The sequence below is a fragment of the Orcinus orca genome, chromosome 6, assembly GCF_937001465.1.
Source record: "Orcinus orca chromosome 6, mOrcOrc1.1, whole genome shotgun sequence".
NCBI lineage: Eukaryota > Metazoa > Chordata > Mammalia > Artiodactyla > Delphinidae > Orcinus > Orcinus orca.
The window spans coordinates 84,164,072-84,190,790 of record NC_064564.1 but is presented as its reverse complement, the minus strand read 5'-3'; the positions used below and the strand labels follow the sequence as shown (position 1 = coordinate 84,190,790).

Here is a 26,719-nt window from a genome sequence, read left to right as displayed (position 1 = left end):
CCGCTAGTCCAATTTCCTGAGCCCTTAGCCTCCTTCCCTGTTGGGTGTGGGCACCACAAGGGAGGTCTCACTGATTGAAATCATCTCAGCAAGTACACACACACACACTCACACAACTCCCTACTCCTGGCTGCTGAAGCCTGACACAATGGGGCAAAAGCCTCAGACAGTAGCTCCAGCAGCTCATGCCAGCTGGGCTCCGTCACCCCTGTTGATTGTCTCAGGGTCTCTCTTTCCCTCCCCTCCCCACAACCGTTTCCCTCAGGAAAAAAAAAAGGCAGCACAGAACCAGCAAATACTTCATTGGAGACACACCAGACTCCACCTGCATCAACTCAGGATACCAGCCACCGCAGCCCCAGTCCCAGCCCCATCTGTCCTGCATCCCCCTCCCAGCGCAGCACAGCCCAGATGCTGCCTCTGGGAAGGAAGCCCGAGCCCAGAGTTGCTGAGCTGCTGGGAAGATCTGGAGACTCAGCTTCCCCAGGATGGACTCCGTTTCCTTAGGAACGACACCATGTCCTGAGAGGGCCTGGTCTCCCAGGGAAGGAATCCATGTCCTCAGGAGGGTTCCATACCCTGGGAAGGGCTCCACACCCCTGGGAGGGACTCCTTGGTCCTGAGGGGGCTCTGTGGCCCTGCACGGGCTCCGTGGCCCTGCACGGGCTCCAGTCCTGAAGATGCAGGAGGACTCCAGGCCCTCAGGAAGTGTGCCAGGCCCCTGAAAGAGTTCCGTGTCCTTAAGAAAGACTCCATGTCCTCAAGAAATACAACTTGTCTCTTATCCCTGGGAGGACTCCATGCTCCCAGGAAGAACCCAAGGAAGGGCTCTCTGCCCCGGGGAAGAGTTCACGTTCCCCAAGGGTAGCCCAAAGCCCCTCTCAGCTGGCACAGATGCTGCTGACAGTGGCCCCTCCCGGGCCCACAAGGCCCAGCTCCTCCTGCTCATTGATGCACAGCTGGTAACCACAGCCCCGGGCCCGGGCTCCAGATGGGACCTGGTGGTCAGTCTTGGCACGAGGGGGCAGCAAGAAGCCCACACTGCCAGCGATGAGCATATGCCAAATGCTGTGAATGTAGAAGTAGTTGTCTCGAGTCTCCACAAAAGCATAGAGCAGGATGGCACTGCCCGCGATAAGGCTGCCTGGGCACAGGTAGAAAAGCCAGCGGCGCCACGTGGGCGGGTAGCAGTGCCGGCGGCGGACGCTGCGTACTGTCTGGGGGAGGCAGAGAAGTGGGGCTCAGAAACGCGAGGCCTTGGAACCCAAGCTGCTGCTGGTCACTCTCAGGCTTCCCCTGAGCCCTGGTGGTGACCTGAAGGCATCTGCCAAGACTGGAGTGCAGCGCTGTGAGCAGCACAGTGATGACGACAGGGTCCCAGCCCACCTTAAACTGGGAACCAGATACCCAAGTCCCTGCACCCAAGTCCTGCTGGGACCTCCCCGCCCCCAGCCCTCCCAACCTTACCCAGGCTGTGGCCAAGATCCCCAGGGCAAAGAGACTGGGTCCAAGCAGGTTCCAGAGTCCATGCCGGTCAAGCTGCAGAGCCATGGACAGCAGCATAGCCCCCAGCAAGTACAGCACCTAGAGAAAGAGGTCTCCAGGGGCTGGGCCGGGATGGAGAGGCACTTGGCAATGCCCCCAGGAGAGATCGGGAAGTGGATTTCAAGTAGACTGTGGCTATGGTTGTCCCCCAGGGCCCACTCTGCACTGACCTGCTTGACCACAGGCTGTAAGCGAGCCATGGCAATGACAGTGACCCACACGGACATTAAAGAGCCCAGGAAGTCACAGAACTGCAGCACATCGTAGTCCATGATGCAGAAAACCACAATGCCTGGCTGGTCACAGGCATGGTAGAACTGGAGGAAGAGAGGACAGGCATTGAGAGAACTTGCGGCAAAGGTCCAGGTCTACAAAACTGGAGAAAGAGGCCATAGGGGTGGCGTGCTGCTGTCAGAAAAGCGGAAGTCAGAGGGCACAGACTGAGCAGAACTGGGAAATGCCCAACTCCCCACCCCTGAGAAGAATGTGGTAGGGAGGCCCGGTCTGTGTCTTAGGCTGTACGTATCTGGCAGCCCTGAGCCTCGTCCTCACCTTCCTAATCTTCCTGCTTCTGGAATGTGCTGTGAGAGCACCAAGCCAAGGGATCCAGGTCTCTCAAGCTGAGGCCAATCCTTGCCTGTATCCCCTTGTGCTCGTGTGGGTCCCACCTGTAATCCTGGCCCAAGCTCTGAGGCTGGAATCTGGCCTCTTGGCCAATCCAGACCCCAAGCCCTGTCTGTTAGCTCAGACTCTGAGTCATGCTTCACCTTCAGACCTTGCACTAATTGGTCCTCTGCATCCTCTCCCACCCAATGCCATGGGGGAAGCGGGGGGGACGGTGAGAAAAAAGGCAGAGTCCCTAAAGCCATGGAAAAGAGCATGGCACTTTACACCACGGGAAGAACACAGGAAAGGGACAGTGCTCACCTACCCTACACCGTGGGGAACACAGCAAAGAATAGGGTATTGAGGAGCTTAAAGGTGGGGTGCAGGGGACACAGTGGAACTGGAACAAGCTATACTGGGCACCCCAATTAAGGAACCAAGCTCTGCCATCAGCCCTTGGGTCTGTGGTCGCAATCCCTGTGCCCCGCTGGATAATGCTATCAGGACCTCTGGCAGCCTGCATTCCCTTATTGTGAAAACAGTGACCCAGGGATAACCTGAGTTCAAGTTTATTTTGTCTTGGAACATTTGCTGTCACCTTTCTTTGAACTTCTGTGTAGAATTTAGGTAATTTGAGTACTTACTGATGCTAAACACTAAGGCCATGGATGGTTTCAAGAATATCTGGTGCAGAGATGCAGGAACACGCTTCCTTCTATATCATGTGCCTTACGAGCCCACCCAAAGAAAATAGACTGGGCAAGGTCTCTGAAGACAAACAGCTCTGACCGAGAACAACCATCACAGTGGCATGCTCACTTCTCCCATCTCCCAGTATCGCCCCTGCTCCGTGTCAGGAAGAATGGGTTATTATGGTAATGAAAGCAGGGTTAAGAAAAATTACGAAGCTATAATGGGAAAGAAAAAGGTTTTGACCTATGTAAACTTGACCAAAATCTACTCAGTGGAGCTGAGTTCGAGACACGCCAGCAGATTTTAGGGGATCAAAAAAGTCTCTTAAGATTCTGTGAATCAATCTGTTTGACCTCTGTCCCCTGTACTTTACCCCAGGTCCTCAGAGAGCCATGGCTACTGAGAGCACCTCTTGAGAGGAGAAACAACTCAGTGTAGTTGCCAGGATTGGGCTGAAATGCATCAGGCTGAACCGAAGCTGGGGCAGGAAGGCTGTGCTATACCATCCAAAGGCAGCCTTTGAAGTGGCTTGATCACTGACTGGAGGGATCCTTTAGGCACTACTTTCAGCCCACATCAGTTTCTTCATCATTCCATCAAAAGGCAACCCTAAGTCACAAGGGCTCTGAGCCCAAAAGAGACAGCCTTACAGACCTTAGTGAGACAGGCATCCAGGCCTCCAGAGGCACGGCTCTGGGTGTGGGTAGGGAGAGGGCAGGGATATCCAGCCCACAGCTGAGGAGATAGATAGCAGAGCAATATCACAGTTTCACTCACTGGCAGCAGTGGGGTCTCAGCAACTTCTGGGGAAAATGAAAATGGGAGAACCTAGTCTCCTGTTTGAATGAGTCAGAGCTGAGAACGAGAAGGTGGAGGCGAGGTCAGGAAGAAGAGTTCAGGGAAAAGGAGCACTATATCCCGAACTCATAGCACAAACCATGACACCCCAACCTCACTGAAACAGCAGCGACCTTAGGGAAAGCAGGTGGGAAACTGAAGCAGGTCTGCTGTGAAAGCTGACAGAAGCCAGCCCAGATGCAGAGCTGCCACCAACAGGATGGGAAAACAGACTCAAAAGTTTAGTCTTGAGAGACAAAGGATGAGAAAGAAATTGCTAATGTTTCTTTTGAACCTGTTGAAGATTTCATCCAGTCATTCAAATTGCAAAATGTGTAACTTCAACCAACAGAGGGGAAAGGGTGAATAACATAAGGGCAGGGACAAGCTAGGAGTTTAGAAAAAGAAAAATAAATGAAAAAGAAAACTCAGGGATATTAATTGACATTGGGAAACCTTGGGTTCGATTTCTTCGCATTTTAAACTGCCAAGTCTTAAACTTGTGTACCTATCCTCTTTCTTTCCCTTCACTTTGGAGGTAAAGAATGTTGTCCCTTCAGGAAGAGACTGCTCTGGAATTATCATGTTTTTTTGGTTTTTTGTTTTGTTTTGTTTTGTTTGCGGTACGCGGGCCTCTCCCTGTTGTGGCCTCTCCCGTTGCAGAGCACAGGCTCCGGACGCGCAGGCTCAGTGGCCGTGGCTCACAGGCCCAGCCGCTCCATGGCATGTGGGATCTTCCCGGACCGGGGCACGAACCCGCGTCCCCTGCATCAGCAGGCGTACTCTCAACCACTGCGCCACCAGGGAAGCCCTATCATGTTTTAAGTGAGTATCCCAGGCTTTTCAGAGGGTTCATAAGTTTGGGGACATAAATCCCTCTTTTATATTATTAAATAGAGAAAATGAGTTCTTACTGGGAAACTTGGAGAGACTTTTCATGTGGGTCCATTTAATGTTTGAATATGCCTCAAAGGTTTATTTTTTAATTCTTTCTCTTATATGTGATTAATTGGGAACTATATTGGTTCCTAAACAAATCAATATTTTGGCCTTTTTCTATTTCTCTACCTCCAAGACCGGATATACATACTACTGCTCACTAAATTACCCAATACTGTTTTATGATTTGGATTTTATTTTAAAGCATTAATTTTACCTTTCACACTTCACCAAGCAATTGTTTCATATGCCTGACTTTCAGGTATATAGAAGGAAATGCCCAAACACTTCTGAAGAGGGACTTGTAATAAATCTTTCCATCTCAGATAAGAGAGGATAAATACCAGCAGAAAAAAAGCAAAGCTGAATCACCTAACATTGAAGACACATCTAAGAAAATAATTAATTGAAGGTTTATTTCCTCCTAGGAATTTCTACATTGTTAAAAAGTGTGGGGAATAATGGAGAGATCGTCTCTGGAGTGGAGAGGTTTTGGGGGATATCATCTCTCTAATCTTCTATGACTGATTATTCTACAAGTATACTAGAAGGTCAAAAAGATTAAGGTTGTAGAAAACCCTTAGGAGTAGAGTTAAATTAAAACTGCAGTGTGGGGACTTTCCTGGTGGTCCAGTGGGTAAGACTCCGTGCTCCCAATGCAGGGGACCTGGGTTCCATCCCTGGTCAGGCAATTAGATCCCACATACATGCCGCAACTAAGAAGTCCGCACGCTGCAACAAAGATCCCACGTGCCACAACTAAGGCCCGGTGCAGCCAAAATAAATCAATAAATATTAAAAAAATAAAAATAAATAAAACTGCAGTGTGAGGTGACCAACACGATCTACATTTCACCAATCCTATCTGGCTACTGTCACTGCTGAATGTCCAAAAAAGCCATCAGTAAAGTCCATCATCGACTCCCTCCCGGGGCACACTGTGCTAGGGAAACCCACCAACAACCTGTGGCAGCTTGCTTCATTGAAACTCCTCAACCCGGAGGAGACAGCATCTTGTCATCATATATTCTAGGCATATGTTTGTCTCTTCTGCCTGCAGTGCTTCAGCCTGCTTTACTATTCATGGAGCAGGAGCCATTATCGATTGCCATGGCACCCATTCAGCACCATCCTTAACCAGGACGCACAATTCATAGTAAATGAGGCAAAGCAAATTGCTCACCACCATAGATTTCACTGGTGTAACCATTTACCCATCACCTAGAAGCAACTGGCTCAACCGAAAGCTGGAGTGGGCTACTGAAGGCTGAGTTATAGTGGCACCTGGGAAACTCTACCCTGAAAGTCTGGAATACTCTCCTATATGTTTGGCACACAGTATGTGCCCAGTAAATTTTAGTCACCTTACAGTCATCTTATACTTTATGCCATGTATATTCATGGGAGAATATCCCCACACTAATAAACTTTCCCTTATGCCAAAATATATATATATATATATTGCACTATTGTCTCACTGAAAATTGTGGACTAATTTTTACATTAGTATTCCTTTTGTCATCAGCAATAAAAAGAAGTGGTGAAATAACACAAAAAGATTGGGAGATTTAAGAAAAGAAATTCAGACTACTAACTAGTTTCTATTAGTATAATCTAATTTGACACCTTCCTCAGCTTTGGACATTTCTTTACTTACAAGGTAATTTTGGAAAATTATACTAAGTTGTTTTTCTCTGTGGAATTTTATACTTTTATAACATAACTATACAGTTTGTCTAACGCTCCAAAACAGAGTATCCTGGCACTAGAGAATTTAAAATTGAAGATGCAAATATATTCAATCCATACAAAGATTAGGATATTTGTACTCGGGACAGAATGAAACTTCCTGCTGTTCTCTTATTTTCTGCTTCCGTTTCCTCTTGGAAACAGTCATGGGATTTTGCCAAGGGCCACTGAGAATTACTTGTGCTGGTGTGAGGAACAGAAGAGATAATGAGGAGGTGGGCTTGCAGCCAGGATCTCAGCAATCGACAAGGAAGGCTGCAGGGGCCCCAGGATGTCAGCTCTGTCTGGGTCTTTGGGGATCCAATTATGAGGACTCCTCTAGCACTGTGAAGGACATGTGGCTTGAACTGTATGAGTCAGAGGTGCACAACCGCAATGTCTGATATATTTTCCCTGTGATTTCCTGTATTTGGTTTGGTTATATTTCCTGACCTTTTGATTGGCTCTTTTTATCTTTTAAGAATTTGAGAACTACTAAAGTGAGGTCGTTAGTATTTCTACATACTCCAGGACTTCTGAGAAACTGAAGTCAGGTTAGAAATGTATCAATGCACGCTCACTGCCCTATGCAAGGGGAACACTACAGCTCAGTGATTACATGAGAGGGATCTGGAGGCAGGCCGAGTGCGAAGTTTGGTTCTACCACTCACCTCAGGCCTTAGGCAAAGTATGTAAACTTTTCTCATCTGCAAAAAAGGGATAATAATAATAGCAATACCTATTATTACAGTGCTATGGGGAGGATTCGATGAGCAGTGTGTGACACACAGCATGTATTCAGTAGATGTTGTTTTTCTGTTATAGTTATCTGAACTGTTGGCTACATACAAAATCAAGTGCTGGGTTTGTGGCTTGCTTTGTTTTGCTTTTTCTACTTATTTACATTTTGCATTTTAAACTCCTGAAGAACAAAGCTACTGTCTGCTCCCAGGCCCTGGGTAGGAACTGACACACTACTCCCAGGTGTAGACTGTCCTGGATTTGAAGACAAGGAAGAAGACTGTCGCCTACCATGCTGGTGCTGATACCTGCAATATGAAAGATGGGTCCTTAAATGGAGACTGCTGAGGAATGAAATAAGTCTAAACTAAATAAAGAACAGGAAAGAGTGACAACAGGAAACCTGCCTGTGAAAAATGAATCACAAGTAACTCTACACTTTGGCACGTGTGGAAAAAGAACAGGAGTTAGAGCAGGACTTTAGGCAACACCTCAGAGCCAGTATCTTCTCCTTGATCATTTGCTTACTGCCTTATTTAAGAAAGTGGAAGCACTGTATGTGGTGCCAGGCACTTTCGACTCCCCCAGTGTTCCTACTAGGGGAAGGTCTTGTCTTTTCAGGATGATATGCCATCAAATCCAGAAGATAAGAAGTCATCTGATACTGAATACCCTGAAGCCAATGCCCAGGATGCTTTGTGAAGTGCAGGAGAATGGTTACGCTCTCCTCACACACTCCAGGCTCCTGACACACTTAGGTGTTCTTACTAATTGCAAACCACATTAGATCTGCACATAACCAACAGTGCGCTGGTGAAAGAGCTGTTGCTAGGGGATTTGGTGAGCAACAATATAAAAAGAATCTTGAAACTAAAAAAAAGAGAGAGAGAGAAACAATGTTGAATATAAAAACAGAGTCGGGCATTGTCAGAGCAGGTCTAAAAAGGGGACCAGTCAAACAAAAGTGAGGTGTGCTGTTCTCATGCAGCTTAAGTGGCCAAGGTCCTGCTACATGGCTCGGTTACAGCCCACTGTTCCTCACCTGTGGAGAAATAACCAGGGCCCTAGAACATGACTCAGTTTCAGGACATTTGCCCCCCACTTTCTCCTAGATGATAAGTAGGATTTTTGTAATTTGGATATATGTCTGATCTATTAATACTGGACAACAGAGAGGCATGTATTGGTTTTTGTGATATCCTTGTTGCTAAGACATGTGGAAAAGTCTGAATTCATCTAAGATGTTTGCAGTGCTCATAGGCAGGCACTGTACATCACAAGATACCAAGAGCCCAGGGATGAGATGAAAAGATCCCTAGATGTAGTATCTCAGGGGATTTGTGTAGACACAATTCCAAATTGTAGGTCAGAGTTTCTCAGCCAGTGTGTTGAGGTAAAGGTCCCCTCAGCCCTTAGAGTGGACAGGCAGGGTGCGGGTCCTGGAGACCCCACACTGTCTCCAGTGACTGTTATCTTAAGTCGCAAACAGCCTTGCTCAATATATCCCAATGTGCCTTATAAAAATTATCACGTTCGCATGCCATGATACGAAGCGGTCAGGAAGCACTGCTGTACAGTGAAGAGGAGACATTCTCATACCATGAAGGTGTAGACATCCCCAAACCCCGTGGTGGAAATGTAGACTCTAACCCACCACCACGGATAAGGACTCGGTGAAAGACACAGACGCCACCGCATACCGTGGAGAAGAACATGGTGAAGGTGTAGACAGCCGCTTCCAGCACATATCGGCTCCGAATGGCCAGCACCACGGGGGGCAAAAACATGAGGTTGCTCAGGCAGAGAAGTAACGTGGACAGAAGCTGGAATCCGTAGGTGAGCGCATCCGCACTGTCGGTGCAGCCCCATCCCCGCCATCCTGCGGATGGGAGGGGCACAGGGTGTAAGAGATGAGAAGGCAGCCCGGGCTTCAGCAGATACTTCCGCTGGTGGTCTCTGCTCAAGCCCGACGCCAAGGCCAGAGGAGGCTAGTCCCACCCTGACCCCGCCCCCCCCTCAAACCCGGCTACTGAGGCTGCCGCCTCCCTTCCGACCGCCCCGGGTGGGGTCCCTCGCCAGCCCAGCCGGCTCACCGGCCTTGCACTCGCATGCCGCGTACAGGTAGTTGTGCGTGCGCAGCAGCTTGCACTGGCCGTAGGGCCCGCAGTCGTCCACGCACGGGGACAGAAAAGTGCGCAACCGCACCTCGGCCGTCGCGTTCCGGCACCTCACGAACCTGCGCACAAACTGCCAATCAACCGGGCCCGGGCGCAGCCGCGCCCCGCCCCGCCCGCCGCGCCCCGCCCCGCTCACCGAGGCCCCACCCCGCAGAGGGAGCGCAGGGTCAGGAACCAGGTCCCCGTCTGCGGGAACGGGATTCGCAGCCTGGCCACTCGGGAGGTGGCACTGACCGTGAGGAGGAAGCCGGCCAGGGACTCTGAGGGGAGAAGGGAGGAGTCAGTGTGGGGTCAGGACCTAAAGAACCCTCACCCGCCTGCCCCCAGTTCCCAGACGCCCTAGCCCATCCTTCCTCCATACCCACCACCCTGTCCCCGACTTCCAGCCCCCACTCCTTCCCCGGTTCCTCACTCCACCTTTGGAACAAGTCATTGCTGCATCCCCCAGGCTCAAGGGCACCTCGTGAGTCAGGCATCCGAACACTGTCACATTTTCCTGGCGCAGGGAGCTCTGGGCAGGGCGGGTATAAAGATGAGGCGGCCACACCCGCTAAGTCCTCCCACCAGCACCCCCGCCAGACTCCTCCACCTATTAACCCCTCCCCAGAAACCGCTCCAGGCCCTCACTGGACACCCCATTCCTGCAGGTGCTCTCCACACGGAAGCACCCTCCCCACCCCTCACCTCCTCGTTCTTACAACAAAAAAACGGAAACACCAGATCTTCCACAGCAGAGATCTTTCAAAGACTGATGAGAAGGCAAGGCCACTTCTGCGTCCTTTCTTTGGGAAGAATTGTTTAAATTCTGTCTAGGCAAGAGACAACACCCACTTTTTCAGTCCTATCTAGCTTGATGGGGGGAAGGGGAAGAGCATTGTTGCTGGATGTAGACACTAGTTGTAAACAAAGGTGATTGTAAGGTTCGTCAGTCATCTTCACATCTTCACCTGGGCCTTGAAGGCGGGAGGCATGTAAAGAAATGCACTCTTCCTCAGGTGAAATAATTCTAGGTACTGAGCAGTGGTAATAGAACGCCTACGGGATTAAATGTAGCAAGCTGGCTGGGATTAAAAGAAACTGGATATCCATAGGAGTAAAGGGAAAGGGTTGTCTACAAGAATAAAGGTAACAGGATGCCATAAGCTCACCTCATTCAAGAAGGATTTGAGGCAGCTTATTAAATACATATAACAGGATAAAATAAATACATGAGGGAAATTTACAAATCTGTCCCTAGATGTGGGCCATATATTTGCTGACTTCCAAGCAACCAAAGCAAGGAAGGAAACGTGAGTTACCACATTTGTGAGTCCACAAGATAAAAGTTAGAGTCTCAGGAGAAGCACTGCACCCAAAAGGGTGGTTCTCAGTTAAATTCACATCAAAGAAGCACTGTGTGCTGCCCCACCTCCTATCCTTAGCTGCAAGAGTGAATTTCATACAACTTGTTCATAACTTCCCTCAATGCAAGCCCAGGGCTATATGCCAAAGTATTTTTCAGCAAAATCCATTCTGGTGGGAGCCAAAGAAAAAATGTTCTCTAGGTATGCAGTTCTCTGAGCCAAGTGTCCAGTTTTGATCCAAGGGAAAACATCAAAATACTTGAGGAAAAGATCAGAGTAGGTGTGCCAATATACCTTTCAGAATAAATAGAACAGGCTGTCTGAGGTGTGCAGCAGTGTCATAGCATGCAGGTGGCTGGAATGTAAGCAGATGCCTTTTAGAGAAAATAGACAAGAATGCAGAGAAAGACAGGGCAAAGCAGCAGGGGAGGTGGGCCTCTCCTCTCAGGATACTAAGAGTCAGTATGGGTGGGGCTGGTCTCTGACATAGGCTCTATAGTTTCAAGGTCAAATCAAGACTTCACTGTCATTGCCCAAAGGCATGGCGATAAGCAAACACAAAACATACACAGTCTTAGCCAGAACACAGTCAGAGAATTTGAGTATGAAAATAAGGAACATCTTGGGGTTGAAGAGTCAGCTCTGTCCTGACCAGGAGGATCACTAGAAAGTTCTGCGCCATGTCCCATAAAATACCACCTCAAGACAGACCAGGTCTCAGGTGGGTGATAGGAAAATGATCCCTGCCCCAGAGCTGAGGGATAGTAAAGTTAAAAGGATTTTTGGCTCAGGGAACAGTAGATAAATAATTAGATCAACGCCAACCCAAGACAGTTGCCAATGGCCTGACACAGGGTTCTGCCCTCGGCCCAGTCTTGTTCAGTGCTGAAAATAATGACTAAGAGGTTTAGAAGGCCAGCTTTTCAAGTGTGTGAATTACACAAAGCAGTGAAGATGCAAGGTCCAAACCAGTGTTAGGCAATGTCTCAAAGATGGACATAAATTCTTCCATTCAGGTTAAAAAGTGTGCTGCAAAAATATGAGATAGGTATTGGCAGCGGTTCACATGAACCAAGCTCAGGGCATGAAAATGTGCATGGTCCTTGGTTACAACTAGATAAACACATCAGTTAATGTGGATAAGGACTAGGAGGACATATACCAAAAAGCTAAGCAGTTGTGTTATGGAGGTGTCTTCCTCTATTTTCCGAAGTCTTTATATGTGATCCTATTATTTTTATAATAAAAAAGTATACAATTGTTTTGAAGCAAAAAAAGGAAGAAAAGGAAAAAGATCCAGAGGTCTTAGTCCACCACAAGCCTCAGGTGATCCCACAGTGTGAGGCAGCAGCTGAAAGAGGTAACTTGATCTCAGGCTGCACAAATGCTGCCTGCCACCCGGGTCAGACCACCTTGGATCACTTAGTTCAGAGGCATGATGACCAGAAGGATGACCAGAAGGATGACCAGAGGAGACAGGAGAGGATGAGAAGTCTAAGATGCTGAGGCTGTTCAGCTTTGGCGAGGCTGAGAGGCATCCAAAGGGCTGTTAAAAGGGATGCAACAAATGTACCACACCAATGCAAGACGTGAGTAATAGAGGACACTGTGTGGGGAAAGAGGGGAACTCTCTGTACTTTCCTCAGTTTTCTGTAAGCCTAAAACTGCTCTGAAAAATGTCTATTAAAAAAAAAAAAAAGGACGGGGTAGACTACTGGATATAGCTTCTGGGGCAAAACAAAGGTCAGTGGGTAAAAATCCATGGAGGCAGACTTTGATGGAATGCCAAGAATGCCTCTAGCAATCAGAGTGGCCTCAAGAGGTGGTGAGCTCCCCATCACAGGAGATATGCGAGAAAAAGTAAACACCTGCCATAGAGAGAGGCCCTTAGTGAGTGGCAAGTAAGCCTATAAAACTGGGAAAATCCAGACCGCTCAGCTGCCCTGACTGACCCAGCCCATGTGTAGTAAATACTCAGGGCATGTTTGTTGACCAGAATTGGGCTGAGGCATGGTCTCTAACCATGAAAGGTGAAAGCAACCTAGACAGGCTTTCTGGAGGAGGTAAGGGCCCCTTCACCCCGACACCTTCCCCTTCGGGTTCCCCCAAAGGGCGACCTCCCCGCTCTCCACAAATAGTACCACGTTGAGCTGGAGCTCCAGGCTGAGGACGCCTCCGCTGTCCAGCACTGGCAGCAGCCTCAGGGCAAACACGGCTGGGCGTTCAGGGGGGAGGGCCACGCTGGGGCCAAAGAAGACGTAGAAGTGGACAGAGAAGGTGTCCAGCTCATTGCGCAGCGTCGGGCGCACTGGCCAGCAGTGCTCAGGTGGGGATGTGGCCCCAGGCCCCTCGGCAGGGGCCCCAAGGTATGACAGCTCTGGGGGCAGTGGCTGGTTGCCCAGTGACTGGGGCATGTTCATGGCAGCTCCGGGGACCAGGGCACGGGACAGGCTGGGCTGTGGGCACTCTGTGGGGCAGAGGAAATCAGAGCTGGGGCCTGCCGCCCTCACAGCCCTGCAGCCCCACCACACACCGGACCTAAGCCCCATAGGGTATAACAAAGGGTGGGGAGGCTAAGAACTGGAATCGAACGTCCCTTTGGCGTCTGGCATCTAAGGTCACAGGACAGGGTCCAGGGGCTCCCTAGTGGTCACAGCTAATGGAATGTCATGTTGGAGGGACTCAAGGTCATCTCTCCCGCCCCACGGGCAGTGAGGACACTGCTGAAACAGGTGAAGGACCCTCTCACTGACTTGCAAGGGCTTTGGCAAGGACCATGTCCCAGAAGTCCTAGCTGTCCCCTGTCTACTCCAGGACACTGAGATTAAATCAAGGAGAGTAATGAGGTCCCTTAGTGAGCCCCAAGTCAGGTACCAAGAAAAGATCTGATGGTCTTCCAATGACTTGAAGCTCCAAGTGGGAGGGCTTTGGCGAGTAAAGGAGCCTGGGCTGGGCCGGGGAGGTGGTAGGCACGTGGCCGAGGACCAGTGAACACAGCCACTGTGCCTGCCTCCTCCCAGCCACAGAAGTCGGCACAAGCTGGGTGGCTGGCGCAGGTGTGGGGCTTCTGACCTTGCAACCGCACACACAGCTGGAAGCAGACGGTCCTGCCAGGGCCCCGGGATGGTGTCTCCACACGCACGTAGACCCAGTGCCCCCACGGGGGCAGTGCCAGCTCCAGCTGGCATACCGAGGCACCTCCACAGGCCACAGAGCTTGAGTTGTGCAGGGGTGGGGCCTTGGGACGTAGGCGCAGCGTCAGGGGGCAGGCGGATACCCCGCGGCCCCCCACACACACCAGCTGCGCTGAAACCCTGTAAGTGAAGCTGGGCACAAAGACCCTGGGCAGAGGGGAGGTTGGAGGTGAGAAAAGACAGGGTACAGAGAAGTGAGAGGGACACAGGATGAGGGAGACACTGGGAAGAAGGGAGGAGTAGGGGACAGAAAAACCGGAGGCCTTTTCGGGTCTTCCCCTCTGGGCTGGGAAAGGGGGAGGCAGGGGGTGGGAGCCACCCTGGGGCTCTGGGTAGCTCAGCAGTCCAGGCTGGCCAGAGGGAGAGGAAGATCAGCAGGTAGGCTAAGGCCGGGGAAGGAACATGGGAAGGGCCCGGTTGGGGCAGTATTTGACTTACTTGTACAGGGCTGAGCGATTGTGGAGGGAGAGGGTCTGCTCAGAGGGTCGCCCAGGCACCAGCACAGCCACGTCCAACAAACGCCGGACAATCAGCTGCGGCTGAAGGAGGTACTGACACTCATCCTGAAGACCCTGAGACACAAGCAGGGGTGGCAGGAGGGGAGACAGCGAGGTGCTACTAAATGGCGGCGAACAGCCTGCTGAGGCGGAGGACAAACCTCTTCTGGCCCTCCTGCTTCTGGGGCTGTGACCGCAGTCCTCTAAGCTCTGGGTTCCTCCTAGGTCTGCAGGATCTGCTGGGATCCTCAGCATTGGCTGAGGTTTAGGGACTCAAAACTGGGCCCCTCCTGACAGTCAGGCCTTCCCTTCCCCACCTCCAGTAACCCCTCCTCCTGAGCATTCCTGGACAGCCCCTCAAGGTAATTTCAAACCACCTCATTCCCCCACCAAGCCCTCAGGAACGTAGAACACAAGCACTCCAAGGGCACTAGAAAGCCCCTTAAAGGCTTCCAGTCCAAACCTCCCCACTTCCCCCAACCGAATCTTTAATTTCCTTTATTCTCCACCTGCCCCTCCCAAGTGCTTGTCCAGCCTCTGCTTTAATACCCCCAGGGAAGAGCCACTCTGCCTCCCAAGGGACCTCCAGACTACAGGTAACTTGAGAAAAGGAACCTGGTCTTATTTTGTTCCCCCAGACACAGAGCCTAAAGTAAAGTGCACCCCTCACAGATGAATGTTTGCTGAATAAATGAATGAATAAGTGAATCAGCCCAGCTGGGGGCAGCTCTGACCTGTACGAAGCCAAAGCCTATCTTCTGTCCCCCGACCACCGCTCTGCCTCAGGGGCCCACAGATACATCTGCTCCTTCTGCCTCAGTCTGGGTTTCCTCTGCCACTGGAGGAGAACCGCCACATCTCCCCGAGCTACTCTTCTGGATAAAATCCCTAACACTTCTCTACTTGGGAGGACACCACTCTGGCCCTGCAGCATCTCCAGTGAGGATGGGCCCATTAATTCCGGCTCCTCTTCTGTGGCATTTGCAGCTCTCTGGGCCCTCGATCCTAGCAGTTCAGGGGAGGGGGGCTCCTGATTAGGCTTCTCTCATCTTCTGGACAAACGGTCTTATGCTGGCCCAATAAACTAGAGGCTACTGTTCACTTATGTGGTTGTTCTGACCGAGACATACCATTAGCCTTGACCTGGGACAAGAATTCCAGGCTTTGACATCCCACTGAGTTCCATGCCACGGAAAAAGCCAGCCAAGGCTTGTTTGCTGACTTTTGTTTTGTTTTGTCTGTTTGTTTGTTTGCTGACTTCTAGCAAAGCTCCACAAGGTTGGAAGGGGGCCTTGATGGATGCCAGGCTGGAATATCTCCTTACCCTCTGCCTGGAATTTTCCTGTACCTTTTGCATCACTGCACCCCCAATACCTAGCACACCACCTGGCACACACTAGGTGCTAGAAAATATCTGTTGAGTTAAAGAACAGGTGTCAAAAAGAGGTCCCTTCAGAGAGCTCCTGAACCCACCTCGTTGCACAGAGACCTCCATCTCTGATATCCAAAGCAGATGTCCCTCATCTTTTGTGTCAAGCCCTAAGGACCAGAAATACTCTCACAAGTTATTTCATCAACCCCACTTCCTAACGTAGGAATCACCACCACAATAATCTTGTGGTGAATAAGTCCTAAGGGTAGGGACTCACACTCGGGAGACAGCCCCCGTCCTTACTATACAGTCCAGAGGGAAGGAACACTTTCTTCCACATTTTGCTTGCTGTTGCCCTAACTAAAAGATCAGTGGACATGACCTCTCTATTTAAGATGTGCTCCTTCCTTAAACTGTATAATGTGCATGTCTAACACCTTCCTATTGTGCATGGGAGCATTCAGTCAGTGGAGACCAGGGAAGGTGCAGCAGGGACCTTCATCCCGTAATGGAACCACAGAAAGGGCAGCAGAAGTCAGGTCCTCAAGAGCTGCCAAGGCAGAAGCCAAGTGAGAAAATCCAAACTCAGTCAACGTCCGTGCTCTTGGAAGCAACAGAACCAAAGCAAGGGACGAGGGGACCAGGAGGGCCAAAAGTGAGAAGTGGAGTGAGAAGCAGTCTGAAAGAAGCTGGAGTGGAAGGCCTTAGATTGATTCCTAGACTGTCCTAGTATAGGTGGGCTGAGTTTCTTTAGTAAGGCCTGAGCCTCTGGGTGAGGCCTGCAGACTGAAGATGCCCAAAGATCTTGGCCTTCTCTGTGGGAATACTCCAGCCCACAGTTAGCTAGCACCAATCAACATGGAAGTAGGTGAGCACTGGAGAGATGGCAGGGGGCAAGAGTGGAAGCAGGGAGACCACTTAGGAGATTACTGTTTTGGCCCAGCAGACGGCTAAGGGAAGGTGTGCTAAGAGTGGAAACAGAAGTAGATGCATCCAGGGCATCCTTTAGAAGTAGAGTCAACAATACTTCTTCTTTATGGATTAGTTGTGGGGAAATAAGGGAAAAAGAAGAATCAAGTATGACACCTAAATTTGGGGCTTGAGCAACTGGTGAATGGCAGTGCCATTTATTGAGAAGAAGATTAGAGAACAAAGAGGCTTCGACTGGGAGAAGTGAAATAGGAATTAAAGAGATTTCGACTTGACGCTTTGTTTGGATATGTACTTGCTAAGTTTGAGACTGGTCTTAGACATCCAATCAGAGATGTCAAGGAAGCCACTGGATATAAAGTCTGAGATTCAAAGAAATTTGAACTCACTTAATACACCTGGAAGACATGAACTTATAGGTGGTATTAAAACTGTTGTGCTGGAGACACCTAGAAAGAGAATGAAGAAATAAAAAGGAGTTGTCCCAGGACCAAGCTTTGGGGTACCACACGTGAAGAGATCAAGCAGAGGAGAAGCCAGGAAAGGAGACAGAGGAGTGGGCGGTGCGCAGGAGGAAAACTGGACAGTTCTGTAAAGTCACAAAGGACAAGCGGAGAAAATATTTCAAGAAGGAAAGAGTAATATAAGGAACTAGGTAACAGCTAGTTACTAGTCAGCTCTGGAGAGGAAACGTGGGGACTGAAAGGGGACAAAGGGAAGAGGAAGACTTACTTTTCACTGTATGCCTTTTGTACCTTTTGAATGTTGTACCGGGTGCATATATTACCTATTTGAAATACAAATAAAATAATTTAGAAGGAGGAAGAAGAACAGAAGGAAGACTGTTAGCAGATCTGAACCACTTCAGTTGAGATACTGAGCCTAGCGGGTAGATTCAACTGAATCCTTTCTTCTGTACAATCTGCTCCTTTTCTTTCCTTATTGTTGTTTTCATTCTTTTATCTGCTTTCACTTACTTTCAAATCTTGGAGCTGGGGAGAGGAAGCATTCAAGGAGAACTTTGCCCCAGATATTTGGAGAACTTCCCCTAATAAGCCATTTGGGTGCCAGATGTTACCCACAAGCCAAAGGGCAGCCCTTCAGGGCAGACTGGCAGCTGGACACCACAGGAGGAACACATGCGCCACACAGGAAAGGTAAGGAGATAGAGGGCACAGGTCAAGACAGAAGTGGCTGACAGAAAAGGAGGAGAAAAGGAAAGGAGGAGAAATGAGATCAGCTTTGGAAACATGAGTTTGAAAAGATGGCAGAAGGGCAACAAAAATTTGCCCAGCCCCCACCATGTGCCAGGCTCTGTGCTGGGCACTAGGAATACAGTAGTGAATAATACAGAGGCCAGCAGAAGTGTGGGACCACAGCCCAGGAGAGTGGCCTGGACCAGATTAGTCACTTCCCTTTTACAACCTCTTAAGGCTCCCTATCACTCTCGGGATAAAGTTCAAACTTCTAGGCCCTTCCTGATCTGGCCTCTGTTCACCCCTCCAGCTCCCTCACTCACCCCAACGCCTGCCCCACACTGAACCACTTCAGTTCTCCCTTTTAAGCTTTAGCCCATGCTACTCCCACCACCTGGAATGCCCTTCCCTGCTTCCTCAACAGCAGGTCTCACTTCCTAACAGTTTCCTAAAACCAACTCCCCACCACACTACCAAGCTGAGTTATCCACCTCTCCTTTGTCCTCTTAAAATACCTCCTGTATCTCACTAGTATACATCTTATTTATCTGTGTCCCTAGCACCCAACCCAAGGCCTGGGACAAAGCAGGTGCTCAAAGACTAAGGTCTAAAGGGAGGCCTGAACTCGTCCCCAAAGCTGAGGAACAGTGCTGCCTTCTTACGCTGGGACCGTTCAGTCCCCACCCAAGGATACCCCTGAACCCACAATAACTTCCTGTGTTGGCCAAGCCTTATGGGAAGTCAGGACGATGGGACGAGGACGAGGCAAGCAGAGAAGACGGAGCCCTGGAGGAATGCTCTGGACAACCCAGCCATAGGCTTGATTCTAGGGAATTAACCAGAGAACTTAAGAAGCCCTACAGGCCCACGTAAGATTCCAGAAGATAATCAAATTCTTAGAGGAAACACAAAGAAGATCTTACCCCCCAACCTCTAGAACAGGCCTGACTGGAGAGCTCCGTCTCTCGTGGGGTCCACACACAGCTGCCAGTCACAGGGTAACTGCACCCTCTTCTCTCTAATCTCACCACACCCCAGGGATCTCTGCGGGGTAGGGCTCCAGCTTGCAGTGCCAAGTTCCCCAGGCCCCACTCACTATATCTAGATGCAAACGGGCACGTCAAGCCTGGTTCTGACCTCTCCTAACCAAACTTCAGCTCCCATAATCCCAGCCCAGGCCTAGGCGCCAGATTCCTCCTGCTCAGTCAGAAAGGTTGTTGGATAACTACAGCAGGGCTTCAGAAAGATTTTCTCTTCTCACAAAGAGAGTCAAGAATCAGAGCTGGGACCAGGAACAGGCTCTTTGGGATTTGGCCAAAGACCTAAGAAGACATTCCTCCTAATAGAAGAACACTTGGTTCGGATGGGAGTCAAGAACCTAGAACCCAGAGCCACTTCCGGGCAAGTTCGCAACATGCTCTCACCCAGAGGGCTCCCAGGCCTGTAGAGGAGGTTCTTCCGTACATCACTCTCAGGAAAAACTGGCCTATCACTAAGGCCTCGAGATGCTCCCTCAGCCTGAGTTCCCATCTCTGACAACAGCAGTGCCCATACACTTGTCCCTGTGTAATTCTCAGCTCATTCAAAAGCATTATAACACCTCTGAACACTGGGCCTCAGCAGGAGGAGGAGAGGGGAGTCTGACACAGTCCGGGGCCCCTGCCCTCAAGGAACTCACCCTAGAGAGAGATGGCCAGGTCAAATCCTCACCTGACTGGGAATTTCTGCCTCTCCCAATTCTCAGTGGCCAAACCCTACTCACTTTCTTGTTCTTCATGTCCTGTTCTTTAAATCCTGCTCAGCTCACGCTTGGCCCTTTGCCGTTACCACTGACCCCACACCCGTGGCCATCCCACTCTGACATAGCCACCGCATCCCACCCCCCTTCCCACCAGTGGACAGCAGCAAGAAACCTTCAGGTCCTCTCACAGTAATGAAGAGGTCTAGCCTGCCCAGTGCCTGGGAGTGGCAGGAAAACTCTGCAGCATTTCCTTCCCCTCCAAACCAGAATGGAGAAGCAGCCTGACCTCAACCCTACAACACTGGAGACTTTAACAAACTCTGCTCTATGAAATCACTGCCGATGTTTGGGGGAAAGAGCGTCAACAATCAGGTTGGACGCCAGGTGCCCAAAGCCGCTTCTTAACAGGAAGGGGCTTCCCTGCCCCTGAGTATTCTCTTAACATCTTCCATAAGGTGTCAGGAGCTAAAATTATGATAGAAGAGGAACGTATACTCCCAAATGGACTAACGACTGGGCTAAAGCCTACAAGAGCCTGCGGGGCTATCACCAACCAAGACGTAGAACAAGACTAGTCTTGACCCACCGGGTGACCTGCTGACCTCTAGCTCTGCCCCACGCCAGCCACCCTTATGCTGTTGCCCACCCTGGCACAAGGCTGGTGTGCCAGGTAGCCCAGAGATGGAGAAGCAGCTCTGGCCCCTCCTACCCTGGACAGTATCAACCCACCTTGACAGAGATGTGGCCGTGGGTCCGGGGCAGGTGGGCAGCCAAGAACCAGTCCCCAGGTAAGGGGCTGCTGACGTTAAAGATGCCAGAGGTGCGGTTGGGCAGTGTCCAGCTGAGAGTCAGTGAGAAAACCCCAGGCACAGCCGTATCCCCTGGGAAGTGTGTGTGCAGGGGATTGATGACAGGGGGTGCCCCAGAACGGAAATACCTGGGGGACCAGAATGAAGAGAAGAGGAAAGCAGGCAATGGGGTGGGACATGGAAAACGGGGGAAAGAAAGGAGAACTGTCATTTATCGCCAGTAAAACAAGTGGATTCCCTATACCGACCCACACAACAAAGTGGTTCCAGGTCAGGGGTCAGAACATAAGGGGCAAAAGATCAGCTCGGGCGCTCAAACAGTCATACAGTAGCCAGGAATGGTCAGGAGACAGAGGTCTTGGCCCTCACCCAGTCACACTTCAATCTGGACAAGGGTCAGGGGTCAGGGTCAGGAGGTCAGCTGACCTCCTGAACTCTCATTTTCATTTGGAAAGTGGCCTGGGGTTGGAAGCGGGGGTCAGGAGGTTAACTCAGACGCTCACACAGTCACACTTTGGTCTGGGCAGTGGTCCCCAAAGGTTCCCCCCTGCTCTTTGAAGATGATGAGGTTCCACACGGCCAGGAATGTGTCTTCGGGAACATGGAAGTGGAAGAGCTCGGTGCTGGCGAAGGAGCGGAAGGGACTCAGCTTGCGGGGTGAGCAGGTGGAGTAGTCAGTCAGGAAGAGGCCTCCTGGGGAGCAGGTGGAAGAGAAAGGAGCAAAGTAGGACAGGCCATTCCCAGCAAGCCCCAGGCACACCAAGCTGCCTCACCCACAGCACCGACTCAGCAAAGGTTCTCCTCTGCCCGGGAACTGGGTCTCATGCTGCCCTTGCCATCATTTGCTTTCAACCTTACAGTGATCTTGGGAAAAATGACCTCTCTTTACAGATAAGGAAACTGAGGCTTAACGCTAGACCAAACTGAGGATTCAAACCTTGATCTGTCTAAATGCAAAACCAGAACCCTCTTGAGGACCCCACAGCTGCCCCTCACTTAGGAGCCATTGTTCTCCTCGTACCAAGCCTAACAAAACAGCTGTGGATGGTGCACACGCGTGCGTGCGTGTACGCGCGTTTGTGTGCGTCTGTGCGTGTGTGCGCGCGTGTGTGTGTGTGTGTGTGTGTGCTGGCATGGACTCTTAGGCTACTGAGCAGCCTGGAACTCCACCTGTGGGCTTGGGAGTCAGCAGGGAACTGTGAAACTGCCTTGTTTATTTTCTTCCCCTTTCTGTTCCCCTGTGGTCAGGAGCAATAAAAACTCTCAGAAGCTTCACAAGAGCTGTCTGTATACTGGCTCAGGGCGGCAGAGGGGAGGGGAAAATGTGGTGAGGCTGCAAGGGGCCTGCTTGGGTGGCAGAGGCAAGGACAGGAGCTGGCAGGCCACCACAAGAGCCCCAGGGAGAGGAGGAAAGGAGAGCCAGCAGGGCCTCTGGGATTCAGAAGGAGGGGCTGGGGGTGCTTCCTGGAGGGAGGCCCAGTGAGGCAGTCAACTGGTAAGCCAGTGGAATCTCAAACTACCTGGGAATATTCATATCCAGACGAGGCTGGGGTGGGAAGTGGGGAGAAAGTGGCCCTCTGTAGCTGAAATGCCAAGATACCTGATCATGGCTGTTAGGAGCAGAGCCCAGTGAGCAGGAAAGTCTGGTGTAAGCAGCTACCAAGCAAACACATAGGGACCAGGACTGCTGTAACAATGCAAAGGACCCAGCGGCTCAGCTGGATAGAAGAGGGCCCCAAATGACAGGCAAAGCTCTGGGGAATCTGACTGTTTTGGAGACTTAAGACCAGCCCCAGCGAAGCCCAGAAGGATGCCCCCAGGACAGATGAGAAGGTTGGGAACTCAAGCAGCTTCAGGACAAGAGTAGGGGCAGTGGGTAGGGGAGACCTTGAAGCAGGGTTTTCAGCCCAGTAGGAAATACCCACAGGCCTTGCCTATTCTGACAGTTTCCCCCTCTGGAGATGGGAGATGTAACTCCAAAAATGAGGCATTTGAAATAACAGAGAAAGAAGCATCTGGAAAAGGAGGCTGCTGAAGGAGGGAACACAGATCAAGGTTGGCCCTACTGAACTTCAGCAACCTGGAGTCACCCTGCAGAGAGCCGTCCTATATAGGTGGAGGTCACTAGCCCTAGACTGGCCTGTGCTCTTCAAAAGCCACGGTTATACCCAAGGACTAGTCTGTGCAGTTCAGGCCACATGGTCACTCTCAACAAGGAAGACCTGCCACCTTGCAAGCTGAGCACTGCTCAGGAACCAGAGAGGCTCACAGAGCAGCACTCACAGGGCAGTGGTGATGTATCAGAGAGGGATGAAGGGAAATGAACCAAGAGATGGGGAAGAAAGGTTTCCTAGGAGCCCTGGCTGTGACAACTGGGAGGCAGAAAGCTAAGAGCTGAATGGCCTGGATACTATTGTTACAGGGAAGCAGAGCACTGGAGCACCCCCTGCTGGAATTAGGGAAGGGCTCCTCTTCCTCAAAGCTGGTACCAGGTATGGGTCATCAGATGGGTCATTGCTACTGTTAGAAGAAATGCTGGCCAGGCCCCCAGTGCAGATTCTCAGAGAGCTGGTGATGAAAGCAGCTAATGACCTTTAGGAAACAATAGACAGACGTGCATAAAGAGCCCTGTGATTAAAGGAACATGGCATGGCCTGGAGAACTGGGGGACTAGTTAAGCCACCCTGAAGTGGCTAGGGGCTACAGAGGTCATAGAATAGCCTGGTGGGAAAAGGGAGTAAAAAGAAGCTGGGGATGCTGGGAGGAGCCTAGAGGGCAGATGTTTGAGAAAGCGTCCACAGCCCCATTCACTCCAAGCTTTGGTTTTGGGTTTCACCAGGACCTACAGAGCTGTGTCCCAGAGGAAGCACAAGTAAGGCCCTAACCAAGCTCAGATGAACCTGCCTTGGATGCGCCAGTGCTTCCAGATGAGGCTAGAGTGATTCTCCATCACCACCTGAAACACACACACACACACACACACACACGCACGCACGCACGCACGCACGCATACACACGGGCTAAGGCTGGCCCTTCTAGTGACAGCACTCAGTAGAACAAAAGGCTATTTCCTGTAATGGCAAGGCATGCCTGGATTATGCAACTGCAGTCAGACAAGCCCAAGGAAAAGACCCAAGGATTTGTTGAGACCGACTGTGCCATCGTGGTCCTGTGACAGTGCTAGTCTCTCCTCAGGCAAAACGTCTCATCACCACCAGGTCACAGAGCACCCCTCCAGGCCAGTGACTAGTAACAGCACTCAGGGCAGCCCTGCCTGCTATGGGACCTAGTCAGTGCTCATTTCCACCTTCATTATAATCCTCCCAAAGCACCTGAAACTGCTTCTGGGCAATCATGCTTTAATCCACATCTTTCAGCTTTCTACAGCTCTGTGGCTGTCAATCACCCTCCTCTCTTAGTCATCCCAGTGTCTGCTCAATGGGCTCATGAACAAAGATGCTGGGGTGGCAGGGATAGAAGCTATGAATTGGGCTTGACAGAATGGACTCCCCCTCACCTAAATTGAAAAACTGACCTGCCTCTGCCTCTGTTGGGTGCCCGATCTGCCAGCAGCAGTAATCAACACTGAGCAGTAACCAACACTGAGCCCCTCAAGGAACCTGGCTGGGGGCAGATGGATTACTCATGTATGTTGTGGGAGGCATCCAACACTGCCTCCAACCGGGAACTATCCACTTGGAGGTGACACTTCAGTGATCTGTCTGCAGGAGGGGCAAGAAGAGCTAAAGAGGAACATGCATGGGCCACATGTACCTCCCCCTCACACAGTAACATAGGCACTAAGGACACACAGGCTTACATGCACACAACAGACATGCACCTACACTTACCAACACACAAGCATATACACACTGCACATGCCCAGCATTCCCACAGATCCCTCAGGTACACACACAGACGCATAAGTGCCCAGATACCAGTGTGCATCCACATAGAGCTTGCACATCTCTGCAGGAGCAGTGACCTTTGGCGTGCATTGATTTCCTCAAGCTTGTACACTGAACCAGGGCCCCAGAGCTCACTGAAACGCAGCCCCTCCACCCCCAGCTGCTCTGCTACTTGTTATTGCCAAAGACTTCCTCAGGCACATCCCCATCACCTCTAGAGTGCCACCCGCCAGAGATGGCTGGGGGTTGGGGCCATGATGACTCTTTATTATGGGGCCATCTTTACAGCACATATCCTATGGCCAGGACCCCCTCATCCTCCCACATTCCACCCATTAGGAAGCTGGGTATCTCCCTCTCCTGTCCGAGTCACTTCCTCACTGGATGGTGGCCCTGGGCTGACAACTGACAAGTAAGGAGGGTTTGTGGATGAAGCCCCCTTGTGGGAAGACAGGGGAGAGGACAGGTTGTGCTTTGAGCCTTTCTGCACTTGGATCTGTTTTCCTATTGGGCATATATTGCAATGAAAAAAAAAACAGAAATAAAAACAAAAAACACCAGTATAGGATAGGAATGAGGAAATCTTTTTCTAGCCCCACACTGCCACTGACAAGCTGTATGATCTTGGGCAAATTGATCTCTTGCTGAGCCTCAGTTTCCCCAACTGTAAAATAGTCTCTGAGTTTCAACCCTGCTTTAAAAGTGTCAGGAATTATTCCTAAGCAAATCAAGCTTATTTGGAATGAAACTCGTTATAAGAAGAAAACTCATTATAATGGCAACTAACCCATGTCCATGTTTTTTTGTTATTTGCTACATGTTATTTTCAAAACTGCTTTCTTAACCCTGTTTTAAGGCATGCCCAGTTCCTCAAAGGTTTAGGCCAGATCTTCCCACACTGGACTAGAGGCTCTCTGCTGGGGGACTATGTCTCCCCCACCAAACTTCATGAGCAGGTGCAAAGCACTCAAGACTTTCTTGGAAAAGCAAGAGTCAGAGTGGAGTCCGGATGGACCCCAAGAAAGGAAACCTTGCAGTCTCTGTCAGCCACCTGCTGAGCCTCAAGTCCACAGCTACCACTCTTCTAACCCTGCCAATTCCTCTCAATTATGCAAGACTTCTTATTTCTCTCCACGTCTTCCCCAGTGATCTAGTTGCCCAGGTCCCACCTCTCCTGAATCCCTCCAGTCCACCCCTCCCTGCCAGAACCCCATCCCTGCCTCGGTCTTTCCTGCTTCTGCACTCACCAGCCCCTGGGCCAAGGACAGACAACAGCAACAGCAGCAGTAAGGCTGACGGCAGCTGGAGCCCAGACCTGAGTCGAGGCTGGGAGAGGGGCAGGGTATGAAAGAGAGGGCTGGGTAGTGGGAGAGACCTGGGTAAACACAGAGATGAGGGCAAAGACTGGGATAAAGAGTTGGGCTGGGCTGGGCACTGGGACTTATGCAAGGGTAGGGGATGTGATGGAAGAAGGGACTGTGATGGGGACTGGAGGAGGGGCAGGGGTTGGGCCCCGGGCTTAAGCAAATTTTGAGAATGGGTCTGGGACAAGGGCTGGGCTGGGATTTGGGAAAGGAGGTGAAAGAGGGGCAGGCGCTGGGATGGGGGCCAGGCCAGGGACTGGAGTGGGGGCCTGAGCTGGGACCCGGATCTGGGCATGCGCTGGGACCCAGGCCGTAGCTGGAACCTATGTGGAAAGCGGGGCGAGGGCGGGGTCGGGGGCCAAGGCCCGAATCTGTATAGGAAAAGGGGCCGGGACAAGGACTGGGCCATGGCCCGGGGCAGGGGCGGGGCCGGACAGGCCAGCGCGGGCGCTCGCAGAGCTGACCCGCGGCTCCGCTCCCACCCCCGGGGGGTGACCTCCGGTGTCCTCGCGGGCCCGGGGCCGGGGTCGAGCCTGCTGGGGCCAGGCCGGGGACCTGGGTAGGAGTTCAGGTCTGGGCGACTCCGGGCTGCGCTGGACGGGCGATAACCAGGCCCCGCGGCGGCGGCCTCAGCCTGACGTCGTATGACGCTCCGCCCCCCGATTAGCTCGATTGGTCCTTCTCACTAAAGCCCGCCCCCGGCCCTATTCTATTGGTCTCTAACTTGGCCCTGCTGGGCTCGACGACAGACTCCGCCCCAGCTCCAGCTACCAGAGTCCCCGCCTTTCTCTCCCCAACCGCGGAGCCCAGATGCGCCCATCAGATTCTCACAGCCCCCACTGACCACCCCACAGACATCTCATAGGAACCCTACAGAGACCTTCATAAACCCAGACACCCACAGCCGTCCTCTCAGATATCTGCAGACCCTACCCAGAGACCCTCACAGAGTCTCACAAAGATCCCGCAAAACCGCTCACAGAGATCCGGCAAAACCCCATTAAAAGAAGTGACCCGGGCTTCCCTGGTGGCGCAGTGGTTGAGAGTCCGCCTGCCGATGCAGGGGACACGGGTTCGTGCCCCGGTCTGGGAAGATCCC

General features: G+C 51.3%; 1 protein-coding gene across 3 annotated transcripts; it reads right to left on the bottom strand.

The window, feature by feature from the left end:
- Positions 1-285: 285 nt before the first annotated feature.
- Positions 286-26,488, bottom strand: TMEM8B (transmembrane protein 8B). Of its 3 annotated transcripts, XM_004271422.4 has the most exons (13): positions 25,504-26,477; positions 20,852-21,041; positions 20,269-20,476; positions 14,242-14,375; positions 13,682-13,950; positions 12,751-13,076; positions 9,684-9,777; positions 9,403-9,526; positions 9,183-9,325; positions 8,790-8,968; positions 1,716-1,862; positions 1,468-1,584; positions 286-1,217 (listed from the first exon to the last, which is right to left on the bottom strand). In XM_004271422.4, the coding sequence occupies exons 1-13, from the start codon at positions 26,027-26,029 to the stop codon at positions 882-884; spliced, it is 2,793 nt and encodes a 930-aa protein (XP_004271470.3). In that variant the 5' UTR covers positions 26,030-26,477; the 3' UTR covers positions 286-881. The 3 variants fall into 3 exon arrangements, with proteins under 3 accessions (XP_004271470.3, XP_049566795.1, XP_033286990.1); XM_049710838.1 differs by lacking the exon at positions 1,468-1,584 and having other exon boundaries at positions 25,504-26,488; XM_033431099.2 differs by having other exon boundaries at positions 1,468-1,862.
- Between the last annotated feature and the right edge of the window lie 231 nt (positions 26,489-26,719).